The sequence below is a fragment of the Cornus florida genome, unplaced genomic scaffold (genome assembly GCF_030987335.1).
Source record: "Cornus florida cultivar Cherokee Brave unplaced genomic scaffold, ASM3098733v1 CherokeeBrave_3.0.0_Hap2_Chr11, whole genome shotgun sequence".
Taxonomy (NCBI): domain Eukaryota; kingdom Viridiplantae; phylum Streptophyta; class Magnoliopsida; order Cornales; family Cornaceae; genus Cornus; species Cornus florida.
Genome location: NW_026775581.1, coordinates 73808573 through 73822232, shown reverse-complemented (window position 1 = coordinate 73822232; position 13660 = coordinate 73808573). Strand labels below are relative to the sequence as shown.

Genomic DNA, 13660 nt, shown 5'->3' with positions numbered 1-13660 from the left:
ACAAGTGAGGGGAAAACTAGGGGTGACACCTATTGATGATAAAATGAGAAAAAGTAGACTTATGTGGTGTGGTCATATAAAATGGACACACATGGATGCATGGGGTAAGAAAAAGGTATATTATTTTGTATAGATTGTAAAAGATAGATTTATTTGCATAGAAGGTAAGAGACAATGAGGCTGGCCAAAATTCATGTGAGATGAAGTAATTAGAAATGATTTTAAAAAACTAAATGTAATGTGAGACAACTTTTTGTAATAGAAAGAATGAAAAACGAGAATTCATGTGGCTGATCCCATTCATATGGGACAAACTAGGGCATCGGAGAAGATGCTTCCTAATTCAATTGTAAGTGTATGGAGGCAGAAGAGAGCACAATCATATTCCCTTACAGTATGAATAGCCCAAGAAATGTGGTACATGTTATCACCCCCTTTTGGAGTTTAATGGGTTATGGCAGGGTTGGTTGAGGATTGTTTGTTTCACCCTGGATGTGCTAATAAGAAGATTTGAGAGGCTTGGCAGGCTACACCTTTGTGTCCTTTATTAAGTCTTTGGAGGGAGAAGTATGATATTTTGAGGATGCAGAATATAGTGTTCTTTTAAGTAGTTGATGTTAAATTCTTTACATTTTTTAATTTCTTGATTCATTTTGTATTTTCATGTGTTAATTTTACAGGTGCTTTGAGATGTAAAGGAACATAGATGTGCTTTTGTATCCTTTATATGTGCATTAATTGTGCCCCTTCTGGTGCCTTTTATCTCCAAAATTCTTAATTTGGAAAGAGAACCCAGTACTCTTCTCTCATAATGTGTATGATCTATATGTGTCGTTTAAAAAGAAATCATTTCTTTGAAGGGGGTGGGTGATCAAAATAGAGCAATTGGTTTATCATTTTGGGTCACTAGTCATAACAGCAGATGGTAGGGCAAAATCTTATATTGTCTCATGGGCCTATGTGTCATCTGGGAATATCTCTTGAAAGTAATATATTGTTGACTAGAGCTTTTTTGTTGGAGTTGGATCGAAAAGCCTTGTGCAATATAAAGAACTGAAAGATTGTAAAATTTGAATGGGGAATCTAAAGACTTAGAAAGGGCAAGAAATTTTTTACTTAAGAAGTTGAAATGTTGATTGCAATTAATTGTTTATGCATTAAGATTGTATCGATTAAAGTGATTTGTTTTTTAAATACTTCAATTATATCTTGTATCCAATCCCATCTGGAGTAAAAATATCTTCAAACTCCTAATTGTTGTATACAGTTGTTGTATTTGATTATGTGCGTATATACTATATATACATCAGAAGTACTAATATTTCACCACCAATGAAGTCTCCTCTACCTCCCAAAGTGGAGGGTTGAGGGTTCAAGTCCCCTTGAGGGCAAAATGAGTGTCATCTATGGGACTGTTGGTCCATAAATAACAGAATACATTGACACCATGGGTCACAGGTGGAGTTTCTGTCAATGTATGCACTTTTCAACTTCCTACCGGTGCCTTGGTTCTAAATCAGTGCTTCTTTGTCATCATTATCATTATTACCATCATCATTGACTCTTTTTTTTTTGTTTCTCTCCCCTCTGTGACATGCTTACTGGGGATGTCTTGGTAATAAACAATTTCTGAGTCCCCTGCTGGTTTACTTTTGGGTGTTGCTTGTTGTGTCTGATGGCCTTCTGTTCTGGACTGCTTTTAATGTATATGCTGGATATGCTGTACTGAATGAATTACAGATTTGTATCTGTGCTTGTTTTGTTGCCATGTGATTTATGCCACATTTCTTAACATTCTCTCTCTCTCTCTCTCTCTCTCTCTCTCTCTTTAAATTTACTTTGTTTAAGTTTTCTTTTACATATTGCTTTAAGTAAATATGTTTTATTGATGCTTTGAATAAGAAATTTTTTTATTTCGCAGAAATTTGTTTAGATGGCGAACAATGGAATGATGGGTTATTAGCTACGATAAGGGAGCGGGTATAATTTCAGTGATACTTTTATGTGGCTGGGTTTTCCTCCCTGCTCTCTTTCTCCTTTGACCATATAAATTAATGATTGAAAATCTGATACCCGGTTATCAAATTCTTCTTCTTCTTCCTGCTGCTGCTTCTTAAAAACAGGCTATTTGGTCTATATTTGAGTTTCCATGTTATGCATCAAGTTCACTTAAATTAATATAATTGATCTGGCATAATAAGGTTCACATGGAGGCTGAAAGAAAGGCAATGCCAGGGGATGCAAACATGATGCAAGGTCTTCATTTCCACGAAAAAATTACTTACAAAGTTGGAACTAAGGTATTCAATGCCTGCATAGATTACTTTTATTATGGCTGGAATGTGTACTTGTTCACGGAAAGTTTCTTTGCAGTAAGATACTGGAGCTGACTAAAATTTGAGAGAACAATTGCTACCTGCAGCTTGTCCGAAATTTCAAATATGAAAATGTTAATATGTATCAGTGATAATGTTGAATAATATTGTACTACCACCAGCTATTAGCTGTCGCCCGCAAAGGGGAAGGTGCAAGGTTCAAGACTTGATTGGGACGCTTGTGGAGCGTGTCTTGAAAGAATTGCTCTCTTATATTGTAATAATTGGAAATAAATATTGAAAAATGGAAGAAATGCCATAACTCCAACGATTAGAGATTCTTGTGACCGTTTATCTGTTTGTCTTAGGGTCTCCTATTTCAAATTACTTCTGGGTCATTGTGTAGAATGGATATCTACAGGATTCCTGTTCTATTAATTATGGATATCCTTGTTTAGAATGGATGTACCTTAGTTTTTCGACCCTGTAATTATTATCATTATTGTTTTCTTTCAATTCGACACCGTCTTTTATTAATTAATTAATCCACTAATGATGAACTTTGCAACTGCAGGAATGTGTAAAAATATTAATTCACATGGTGTTAGCTCAAAATATTTTTACTAAATGATTAAGTTACATGGATATGCTTTCAAGTAATATGTACTTTCATGTAAGATTAAAGCATTGAGATTCTCTTAACTCCTGCTGAGCGTGAAGTGGTTTGCATCACACAATATCTCATACCTTTATTAAAATACATATAATGTGAGCGAAGATAGATTTTCTAATTGGGAGTGCAGTCTTATTTTTTACTTGCAATTCTTGGCTACAATTAGATGTATTTGGTAAAAGGTAATATAGGTTCTAAAGTTTAATTGTTTATGCCTTTTGGATTCAATACAAAATTTACCTTGAATTTATTTATTTATTTTTATGGGTAAATTTTTATTAAAAAGCACTCAAAGGTAAAATTTACCTTGATATTTTTTGTGTGCAGGTTATCTGCTGTTTAGAAGGAGCAAGGATTGGCATACAATATGAGACATCTTTTGCTGGTAATTCATAATAAAGCCGTCCATGAATTTTTGATCCAGGCATAATTTGAAATTTCTGCAAGTGGAATTTGTGTTTTTCATAAACTTTCCATGTTTTGAAAGATTCCTTATTTTAAGTAGTTTTCTAATTTTCAGCAACTTTCCTTTTTGAGTAGTTTTATGATTTTCAACAATTTTCATATTTTGATTTTATTTTATATTTGGTAATTAGCTAGTCTTAGGTTTATATAAAGCCTTTTAATTGCTAGGGTTTGCAGTTTAGTTGAAGATATTATATTTTTACAGCAAATAAAGTTTGCTTTGCAATTCTCCTTTCTCTTGCTTCGTTCTTTTAGTTCGTTTCAATATTGCTGTGAAGGCGATTTTATCGTCTCCTCTTGGTAAGGCAGCATCAGTTTGGTATTAGAGCTTTGGTTTCGGCTTTCTGACTGCTCAATCATGTCTCCACGACAACAACCGAGAGGAGGAAATTGTAGGATGCAGAATCTGACTGAACCCTTACCCAAGCAACAGGAAGGCGAGGTAGAGTTTTTGCGGAGACAAGTTGAGTTGTTGACTCAACTATTGGGTCAACATGTTGTCAACCCACTGGTTGATGACAATGTTTTGGTGGATGATGATGTGTCAGACACCGAGACTATTGCGAAAAATTCGTATTTTTTTGCGTCGCCATAGATCACTCGATGAATGAACTGATCATTGTTGGCTGACAAATATCAATTTCCAGATTTCTGATTCTTATGAAGAAGACTTTTTCAATCCTTTTTGCAGTAGCGCAACATCCAGACAAGCACCTATTCCACTTGATGAAAGGCGTTGGAATGGTGGCTTTATGGAGGAAATTCCTGAATTTGTAGGAAATCTTGGTGGGGAAGAAAAACTACTTTTGATCGAGGGAGATGATGCAACCCCAATGGTCAAGCCTAAATATGATGATTACCCGGAGGAAGAGGATGACATCATATATGGTGATATAGGTGAATTCTTGGTTATGCAAAAGCCACTATTGATTCCGAAACATGAGGATGATAAGGAAGTTACAAAAGAAGGATCTCAAGATGAAGTATACGTGGTTAATCATGAAGCTTTTGGATCCATGAAGATGAAAAATAATGGATTTTATTTTTATGATATGGTTTGGGATGAATTCTTGGAGCGCACTACAACTGGCTATGCGATTGTTGGAACAAAAATTAAAGTTGATTAAATTTATAGTTCCAAATACGTGTTCTACTAAGTTTTATGAATCAACTCAGTTTCAAAGAAAGTCTTATGCAATTGTATTCTTTGTTAGTATAAGAAGATTAACATATTTGTTTCGATTTCGGAAAGAAGAAAGAAGGGATGGAAAGCCGTGTTTGGATTTTTGATTGATAGTGGAAAATTGCTCCAAACTCGAGGGCGAGTTCTTTCCAACTCGGGGAGACTGATTCAGGCAGAATTTTAAATTTCTGCAAGTGGAATTTGTGTTTTCCATAAACTTTCCATGTTTTGAAAGATTCCTTATTTTAAGTAGTTTTCTAATTTTCAGCTACTTTCCCTTTTGAGTAGTTTTATGATTTTCAGCAGTTTTCCTATTTTGATTTTATTTTATATTTGGTAATTAGCTAGTCTTAGGTTTATATAAAGCCTTGTAATTGCTAGGGTTTACAGTTTAGTTGAAGATATTATATTTTTACAGCAAATAAAGTTTGCTTTGCAATTCTCCTTTCTCTTGCATCGTTCTTTCATTTCGTTTCAATATTGCTGTGAAGGCGATTTTATCATCTCCTCTTGGTAAGGCGGCATCATTTTTACTGAATCAGATGGTCTAGGATAATGTAATTTATATTCTCATCTCATGTTTTGACAACAATAACTATTTGGATGACCTTTATCAAACGGATATTGATTAATTTATTTTTTTCTGACGGGTAAGCTGATATTGGTTCTTTCAACAACTTACGAGTTTCTTGGATTTTATAAACATCAATTTTCTCAACAAATTAGTGTTGTTTCCGTGAAATTAACTTAAGCAATATGTAACAAATTAGGGTAAGCTGATATTTGTTATTTGATCCTTTTATTATATGTCATTTGGTAAACCATCTTATGTGCACTATATTGATGACAATCTCTCTACGAGTGCATCCATTTCTATCATACAATATTTATATATATATATGTATATATCCTGTTACTTGCGCACTCTAATTTTCTAAAAGAGTTTCTATTTCCTTCCTATTTTTCTCTTGTAGTATTTGTCCATCATTTTATTATATATGACTATGATACACGGATCCCTGATTCCCTGCTTCATTCAACCCAGTTATTCTGATTCAAGTGTCTAATCATTGTTGGATGGGGATGAGAAGAGCCAAATGATTTGGAATGATGCTATAGATTTTTGTCCCGAAAATTTTATTGTAAGATTAAAATCGATATTATCATGTTGAGATGAAGTTTGGTAGAAATATTGAGAGGGAAAACCCTTGCTTGTTGCTCTGAATGTAAAGGAATGTCGTTCACAATATTATATTGGTTCCCCTTTCTGCTATGTTTGAATCACTAATACTTATGTTTGAATCCATAACATGCTTTTGAGGGTCAATCTTATTATAATAGACGAGCACCATAATATACAGAATCTGATGCTTAGCAGTCAACTCATGGTTAGTCCAAGCCAAGCCAAGCCAATTATGCTGCAATTCTCTGATTCAGGTTATGGTTGGGTTATCCCTGGTTAGGTTGGTTGTGGTCTGTACATTTGATTGGTCCAGCCTGCCTATAATCTTCCTTATATCCTGTATCATTTGCAGGAATTTCCTTTCAATTAGCGTTGTTTATTATTTGAATCGAATTATTTATACTTTTCTTAGCTGAATTGCCTATTTGGCTTTCATTGACGCACTTGTTTATTATGCTGCTATCAATCTCTCTCTCTCTCTCTCTCTCTCTCATACAAACACACACTTGGTTATGCCACGATCTAACAAAGGCTTGATTGAGGCTTGGAGAGGTTTTATAGTGGGGGCCGAAGCTTTTGACTCTTGGAGGGTTACTCCTTTGTGCGTTTGGTGCTGTTCGTGGCTTGAGAGAAATAGAAGATCATTTGAAGGAAAGGAAAATCATATTGGGTCGTTGAAGTTCTCCATTCTTAGCACTCTCTTTTGTTGGGTCCTAGGTAGAAATTATAAATCCTTGGAAGAGCTTGTAGAGTTCTTGGATTTATTGAGGGTTTAGAGGCCCTATTTGGCCTTGTGTTGTTTTTGAGGGATGCGTTCCCCTTTTGAACTCTTTTCATGAATCATTACTTGTCAAAAAAAAGAAGGTGTTCTTCTTATGTGTTGAGACTGTTCTTAGGTCCCATAGAATGAATACTAACAATCTTCAACATCCTATTTGATATGAATTTAAAGTGCTTTTTGAAACAAATCAAATGAGAATCCGAATCCAATTAGTACAGTAGTCTTCAATTTAAGTGTACTGGATTTGTGTTGATTGATCGACACTCGGCCCGATTGGTTGAGTAGTCAGGATTCTGAGTCGGCCTTTTCAATTCAACTACACTAGAACCATATTCTTCGACATATAAAGGTGCCCAATGTTCAGAAAAATAAGAGAGAGTAGCTAGTGCAAGTTCTAGGGTATGCTTTTGCATATAATCTTTTCATCCATATTGCTTGTGCTCTATAGTATTACTAGGATTCGTATTTTTGCATCCATCATCAATGCAACTAGCATGGTTAGTGGATCAGTGAGTTGTTAAAGTATCAGTTCTGCGCTTAAAGGATTTCAACAACAAAACCTACAGACACGGTTGGACTTTACTTGCAAGGAGATTGAAGATCCATAGAGAAGTAGAGTTCATGGGGAACGAAGTCTGTCGACAGATCAGCAGACGAGAAATCTCAGATTGGTCTTGCATAAGTTTGAGTCGGGAGGGCTAAGGTTCTTGATGTTAGTCTGTAATTTAGTCTGTAACCTATGCATAGTGGATTTTATTTGCCTCCCTGGGTCCCATGGTTTATTTTTATTGTTTTTTATTGTTATTATAAATTTTTTTTTTTTTTTTTTCCCGTTGGGTTTTTCAGATAAATCTGATATTTTTGTGTAATTGATTTACTTTATTGCTTATAATTGTGACAAGCATGATTATCACTTTGATGAGTCTAATCCACTTTCTTGTTAGTTAAATAGAAATTTCTGTTTATTTAGTTTTAATTTGAAATTCTGTTTAAATTAGTTAAGAGCAAATTTTGATAAATGGTGTAGACCTATTCATTATTCCCTCTAAGTCTAGATCAGGGACCTTGCACAACTCTTACCAGAGCTAAGTGTTACACACGCGAGCTTGGAAAGGTCCATACCCGTGACATTAGGCTTCAGTCTAACGTTTTTTTGTTAGTTATGCTTTTCAAGAATTTTGAACTATTTATGAGTTGATTCTTTGGGGTGGGGAGATTCTTGCAAGGTAGATTATTTACATCATTTTGTAGCTAGTGTTGGTTTATTTTTATTTTTTTAAAACCCACTGACACACATTTAGAATTATTTAGTCTGTCTACTGAAAATCCTCGTCTACTAAGCAATTGGGAAGCTGATTGATCCGTTTCTCTAATATTTGCAGGAGAACCTTGTGAGCTGTACCATTGTGTGCTCGAGAGCAAGTCATTTCTTGAAAAGATGACTGTCCTTGAACACACAGTTCCATTCTTTCTGCCAATACGTGAAACAGAAAATGATCTTCTCTCTTCCAATGCAATGGTGAGGTTGTTTGCTTAAAGATCTTCCTATGATATATATGGCCTATTAATTTTGTTCTCAATATAGCATCTTAATAATTTGGTTTCAGAAATTCATAGATCATGTTGGAGAACTGTTGCAAGCTTATGTCGATAGACGAGAGCAGGTATATTGTTGGTATCTGTAGTCCACATAGTTGCAGTTATGCATTTTCTTTAAAGATAGCTATGTCATTGTGCCAAATTTCTCAACTATTTTTTATGCCTTCAAAATTTTCATTAAAATGCTGGTTGTATTGTGAAAATTTTGCTCTAAATACAAAGTTTTGACACATTTTATAGCTCCAAATCCAACCTTCAAAACTTCTAAGGAACCATTAACTGCCACCAACATGCTCTGTCCTTGCTATACTATTCTGCTTCCAAGCTTTACAGTTATTATTGGAACAAAACTGAAGTTGAAAAAAGGGGGAAAAAGGGGACGAGAATAATGAATAAGAAATGGGATGATTCAGTAAGTAAAAATGTGAGAAAAATTGTTGGAATCTTTAAACCAAATTCGATAGTCTTCAATACTTTGAGCAAAAATGATTCCATAAGCAGCCTAATTTACCCTATATTTGCTATGTGATGCTTTAAGGACATAGAAAGATAGACCAACCAAGCTAGCATCTGCATGGTTTACTTCGCAAGAGTCTCCCAAACGATTCATCAAAGTCGTCATCATTTTCATCCTTGCCTTTATCCCATAGAGGTGGTGTCGGCCACATGAATTCTCTTCCCATTCTTTCCTAGTATACATCATGTCCTCTCTTAAATTTAGATTCATCGAAGTCTTCTTTCGAAAACGTTAATGCCTCGGCCACTACCATAGACCACCATTGGTCACATTCCTGGACCTAGTAGCAAATAACTCCTCTTTATTATCCCTAATAGAAATGCCAATGCTCGCCTTCAATGAGCATGGCCTTTATTTTGACTTTATACCAACCTTCGGTAGGTGGACTCCAAATTTGGTTGCTTTTATCCATGGTCTTAACTTTGCTATCCTGAACTATTCATTACAGTGCAACTTTTAATGGGCTGTGCATCTCCATGAAGATTTCTACACCTTTGTGAGACGCACAATTTTTCCTATTCTTTCACCAAACTCACACAAATCAACCTGCAAGTCTCTCTTCTCCCATTCATCGATTGCAAACTGGAGTCATATGTGAAAGCTTTAGCTGGTACAGTTCCAGATCTTAGGCATGTATTTTTCAATTTTAATTCTCAAGTGCCACTTTTTGGGTCTTCGTCAATATCTTTTTGACTTGCATGAGCAAAATGGTTGACATTTTTTTTTACAAGTTGTAGGGAAGTTGTTTTTGTGATGCCTCTGCTTTTTGCTGAAGGACAATATTTCCTTTTTGAACCTTTGAGCTGTAACTGTGTTGAAATGATTCCATGGTGCACCCCTCAGCTTTGCACAAGAGAAACTGTAAAACATATTCACTCTTCACTGCTACCAGCAATCATTTTTATTAGCATCAGGCTAAATTGGAGTAGTGATTCTAAAACAAAAGACAAACTTGATCAATCAATATATCCATGTCACTTAGGTAAATTGGATTTTAGATTGTACTCTTGTAACTGTAACTTTTGTCTGAAAAGCTATGTTACCCGGAGTTGGATTAGTGTCTTGGACTCTTGGCTGCAGCTGTGTGTCTAAGTGTTGGACCTTTCATATTTCAATAATTAGGATACGGGAAATGTGTCTAGAAGTTGGATACGTTGACTGTTATAATAAAGTGTAATGTTTAGTGTTGTTTTGTAAGGATGTACTCAATTATTACTCAAATTAAATGAGGTGTGGTAAAAAGAAAAAAAGTTTTTTGTCTATCTCACTGATAGGAAATTCATCTGTGTTATTAAATTTGAGTTTCTTCTTCTTCTTCTTTAATCATGTCATGTGAAGGATCAGGGTGTTTGGTTTTGGCTCGTGTGTCAGACACATATCTTATACCCATACCCATAGCCATGTCATGTCGACACGGTTACGTAAAGGAAAATAGGAGAGTCCATGTAATGAAGCTGAAAGGTAGTAAGTAATTGAAATCCATAAACATGAATAGAGTGTACATGCTATTTTATCATTCATGTCGATAAGTATTTAAGGAATTTTTTTTTCATAGAGAGGGTTCAGATCTAGGATATTGTGGTTTATAATGTCCTTTGAAATCTGAAATGCAAAAACGCCATCAAATTACCTTGTTAATGATTTAAGCCTTCACCACATTTACACCAACCAGATTCTATTGTTCTTTCCATCCTAAAAGAGGTGTTAATATGTTCAACTCATTTGATGTGCTTATGTTTTCTTACATTAGGTTGTTTTAAAATTGTGAATCCAGGATAGATCTACATTCTTCTCACAATCCTTTGCATGTTCTCACGCAGGTTCGCCTTATTAAGGAATTGTATGGAAATCAAATTGGAGAGCTTTATCATAGTCTTCCTTATCACATGGTTGAATTTGTACTAGAGGATTTTGATTGGTTGGTGCATTTTCTTCTGATTGACTGTGTTTATTATCATAAAATGGGTTTATTTTGCTGAAGTAATTATCCTATGGTTTAATTTAATTACTCAACTCAACCCATAAATCATGGGATGATGTACATCAGTGCATCTAACATGACAATGTGGCTGTTTAAATACTCAACAATTTCAAAAATTCCAACAATAGTGTTGGATTATTCATTAACTATATACTCATCCACTCAAAAACTGATAAAAGTTATCATATCGTCCAGTAGTAGGTTTTTATTATATTGGGCAACTGGCTGATCATTCATTTAATGACGGCACAAAACAAAACATGGGCCGCTGCCTCTGGCGATGCCATTTTGTGATTATTTTAATATCAGAATTACTGTTTGCTTCAAAAAAATTGAATAGAATTAACTATTTTTAAAAAAATTAGCATCTAAAATATTGCTTACGCTACCACCAAGGGGTGTAGCCTAGTGGTTTATCCTCGACCTCCCAAAGTGGAAGTTTGAGGGTTCAAGTCCCCACAAGGGCAAAGTGATTGTGTGTTTCATTTGCTATGGGAAAGAACAATGTAATCACACTATGGTGCTAAATTGAGTTTTCTTGTTGCAGCAAGGTAACGGTTAGTCTTAGATATGCAGATCTCCTATCCGTACTTCCAACTCGAATCAGTGCCCTGGCATGGCCCATGCATGTATCCAAGAAATCTTCAAATCCTGCAACAATGATCAGGAAGGGAAATGGAGCTGTAGGAAGTCACCCTATACCAGCACGTTTATCTTATGCGGAGGAGGCATTACGAACTTTGAGTTTACCAGAAGGTTTACTTCCTCTGAATGAAATTTTATTCATCTAGGCTGTCTACTAATAGTAAAAGCTTTGACAAGGTCTTCCCTGACATTCTTGTGGAACTATTATGGATCACCTGTCACAGCGACACATAGTTTTTATGCCGTCATTAAAGTCTATATTAATAAAAATATATCTGCATATAGTTGTAGGACTGCATTTGGTGTGTGACCTTGAGGTAACCTGTAGCCATTCAGTTGTCGAGAGCTTGGAAATATGTTTTCATGGTCTTTATGCCTTTGCCATGCATTAAGTGCATTCGACGAAGTAGCTCCTACTGACATTAAAATATTTTTGTCTGTGTCCCAGCGTACGCGGAGATTGTGTTGAACCTGCCCCAAGCTCTTCAACAAATATTTCCGCACAGGAATCCTGCTTAGTGCCTGCTCTTTCCGCCGGAGAAGTGCTCTCTATATCGTATACAAAGCAATTGCAGAGATGATACTGGCTGCAAGTTCAATCTGTGTTTTACTTGATGTGTATATAATGTAATCCCCCTTCCCCGACTCAATAAATGATGCTGGAAAGTCAAATGTTAGTCACTGAACTAAAATGCAATTTAGTCATATATGACACAATTTATCATTTAAATTGTTATGTTATGTTTTTTTTTTTTTTTTTTCAATATGATTACTATGTCTTGGAAGCTGTCATAATATTTTTGTTTGGTTCATTGTAGAAATGTGTAATTAGATTAATTTCCTCTCCCTTTGATGTTTATAGTGACTCGCATTGGGGTTTGTTGGAAAATGTTAAATGGCATGTCTGAATATAAAAATAAATAAATAAATAAATAAAGTTATGCCCTCTGTCGATATTCTCTCTTCTCGTATTCTTCATGTCCTCTCTTTATTGCCCCAACATGAATTATATAAATAATTAAAAAATATGCGTCTGCTATAAATAATTAATGGCTTTGTTTTTTCTCACTCGATCCGTTATCTTGCGCACATTTGTCCATTAACTGTCCATTAACTTCAGTCACAATGTGAGAGAGTTGCACGAGATCTGTCGTCCCTTTTTTGTTTATTTAACTGAATGATATTAAATGAAGGATTATGGGATATTATGAGTGTTACAACGAGTGTATTCAGAAAATTCTGTTTATATATTGCAGATTGTGTAATTTGGTGTTTGTATAACTAGCAGATTTTTGCTGGTATAAATGAAATTAAATAAAATAGAGATGATACACTTCATATTTGTCATATATATATATATATATATATATATATATATATATATATGTATGTATGTATTAATTTAATTTGTAACATAGATACAAATATAAAAAAATTGTAAAATTGTAGTTCAGGGTATGTGCTCTTAAGAATCATAGTAAATGAAAAAATTGTGTCAATTATTGCACAAAGGTATATATATATATATATATATATATATATATATATATATATATATGTCTTTTTGCTAAAATGAATGGCAATTCTTGCACTTCCATAAAGAATAATGATTTTTGGATTAAACACATACATATATCGGGTATCGTGCTGGTATGTTCACCCAATGAAAATACACATCAATTTATTGAGAGTAGTTGGGGCAAATTTTATTGGATTGTGCATTTTTATTGAGTGGACAATGTTTAGCAGGACCATGCGGCAAACCTCATCGGTAACGATTTGGAGTATGAAAGTCGGATAATTTCAACTTATGAATGATACTGATGTCATCACCACGAAACAAATTTATGTGTTGATTGACAAGATAAATTGAAATTTTATATGTATATGTGTTGTGTGGGAACTTGGGAAGCCTTGTGAAGGTTAGTATAATTTTACCATGACAAAAATAAGATAAGTCAACAAGGGCATTATTTCGCTATGGTCAAAGAAGATAAGGAAGCATCGAGTATACTATATTGGTGTAGTCACCAAATTTTTAAGAACAGTTTTATTTTATTTTTTTTATTTTAAAAGTAGCCTAATTTAATTAATGCTACTGAACTGGATGGGATTTGAATAACAGATAGGAAGTCAAATAGTTTGTCTATGTTACGCTCTATTTTTTGGTCCTGAATTGCATTTTAATTATATACAATATACCTAAAAGGCAAAATATTTTCTCACACATAATTCTTAATTTAGTTATAGATATTTGGAAGTCCATGGTGCACCATGTAATTTTGTTTTGTGTATTTTTTGTCGCTGCTGCTGTGTGT

General features: G+C 34.5%; 1 protein-coding gene across 3 annotated transcripts in view; it reads left to right on the top strand.

Moving 5' to 3' along the window:
- Positions 1–12154, top strand: part of LOC132287013 (uncharacterized) — a 35272-nt gene extending 23118 nt beyond the window's left edge. For all 3 annotated transcript variants that reach the window (XM_059789473.1, XM_059789472.1, XM_059789474.1), the window contains exons 6-13: positions 1922–1980; positions 2202–2300; positions 3316–3373; positions 7983–8119; positions 8208–8264; positions 10537–10634; positions 11245–11453; positions 11791–12154. In XM_059789473.1, coding sequence (XP_059645456.1) covers positions 1922–1980; positions 2202–2300; positions 3316–3373; positions 7983–8119; positions 8208–8264; positions 10537–10634; positions 11245–11453; positions 11791–11861 — 788 coding nt within the window. In that variant the 3' untranslated portion in view covers positions 11862–12154. The remainder of the gene's footprint in view (positions 1–1921; positions 1981–2201; positions 2301–3315; positions 3374–7982; positions 8120–8207; positions 8265–10536; positions 10635–11244; positions 11454–11790) is intronic.
- Positions 12155–13660: the final 1506 nt, after the last annotated feature.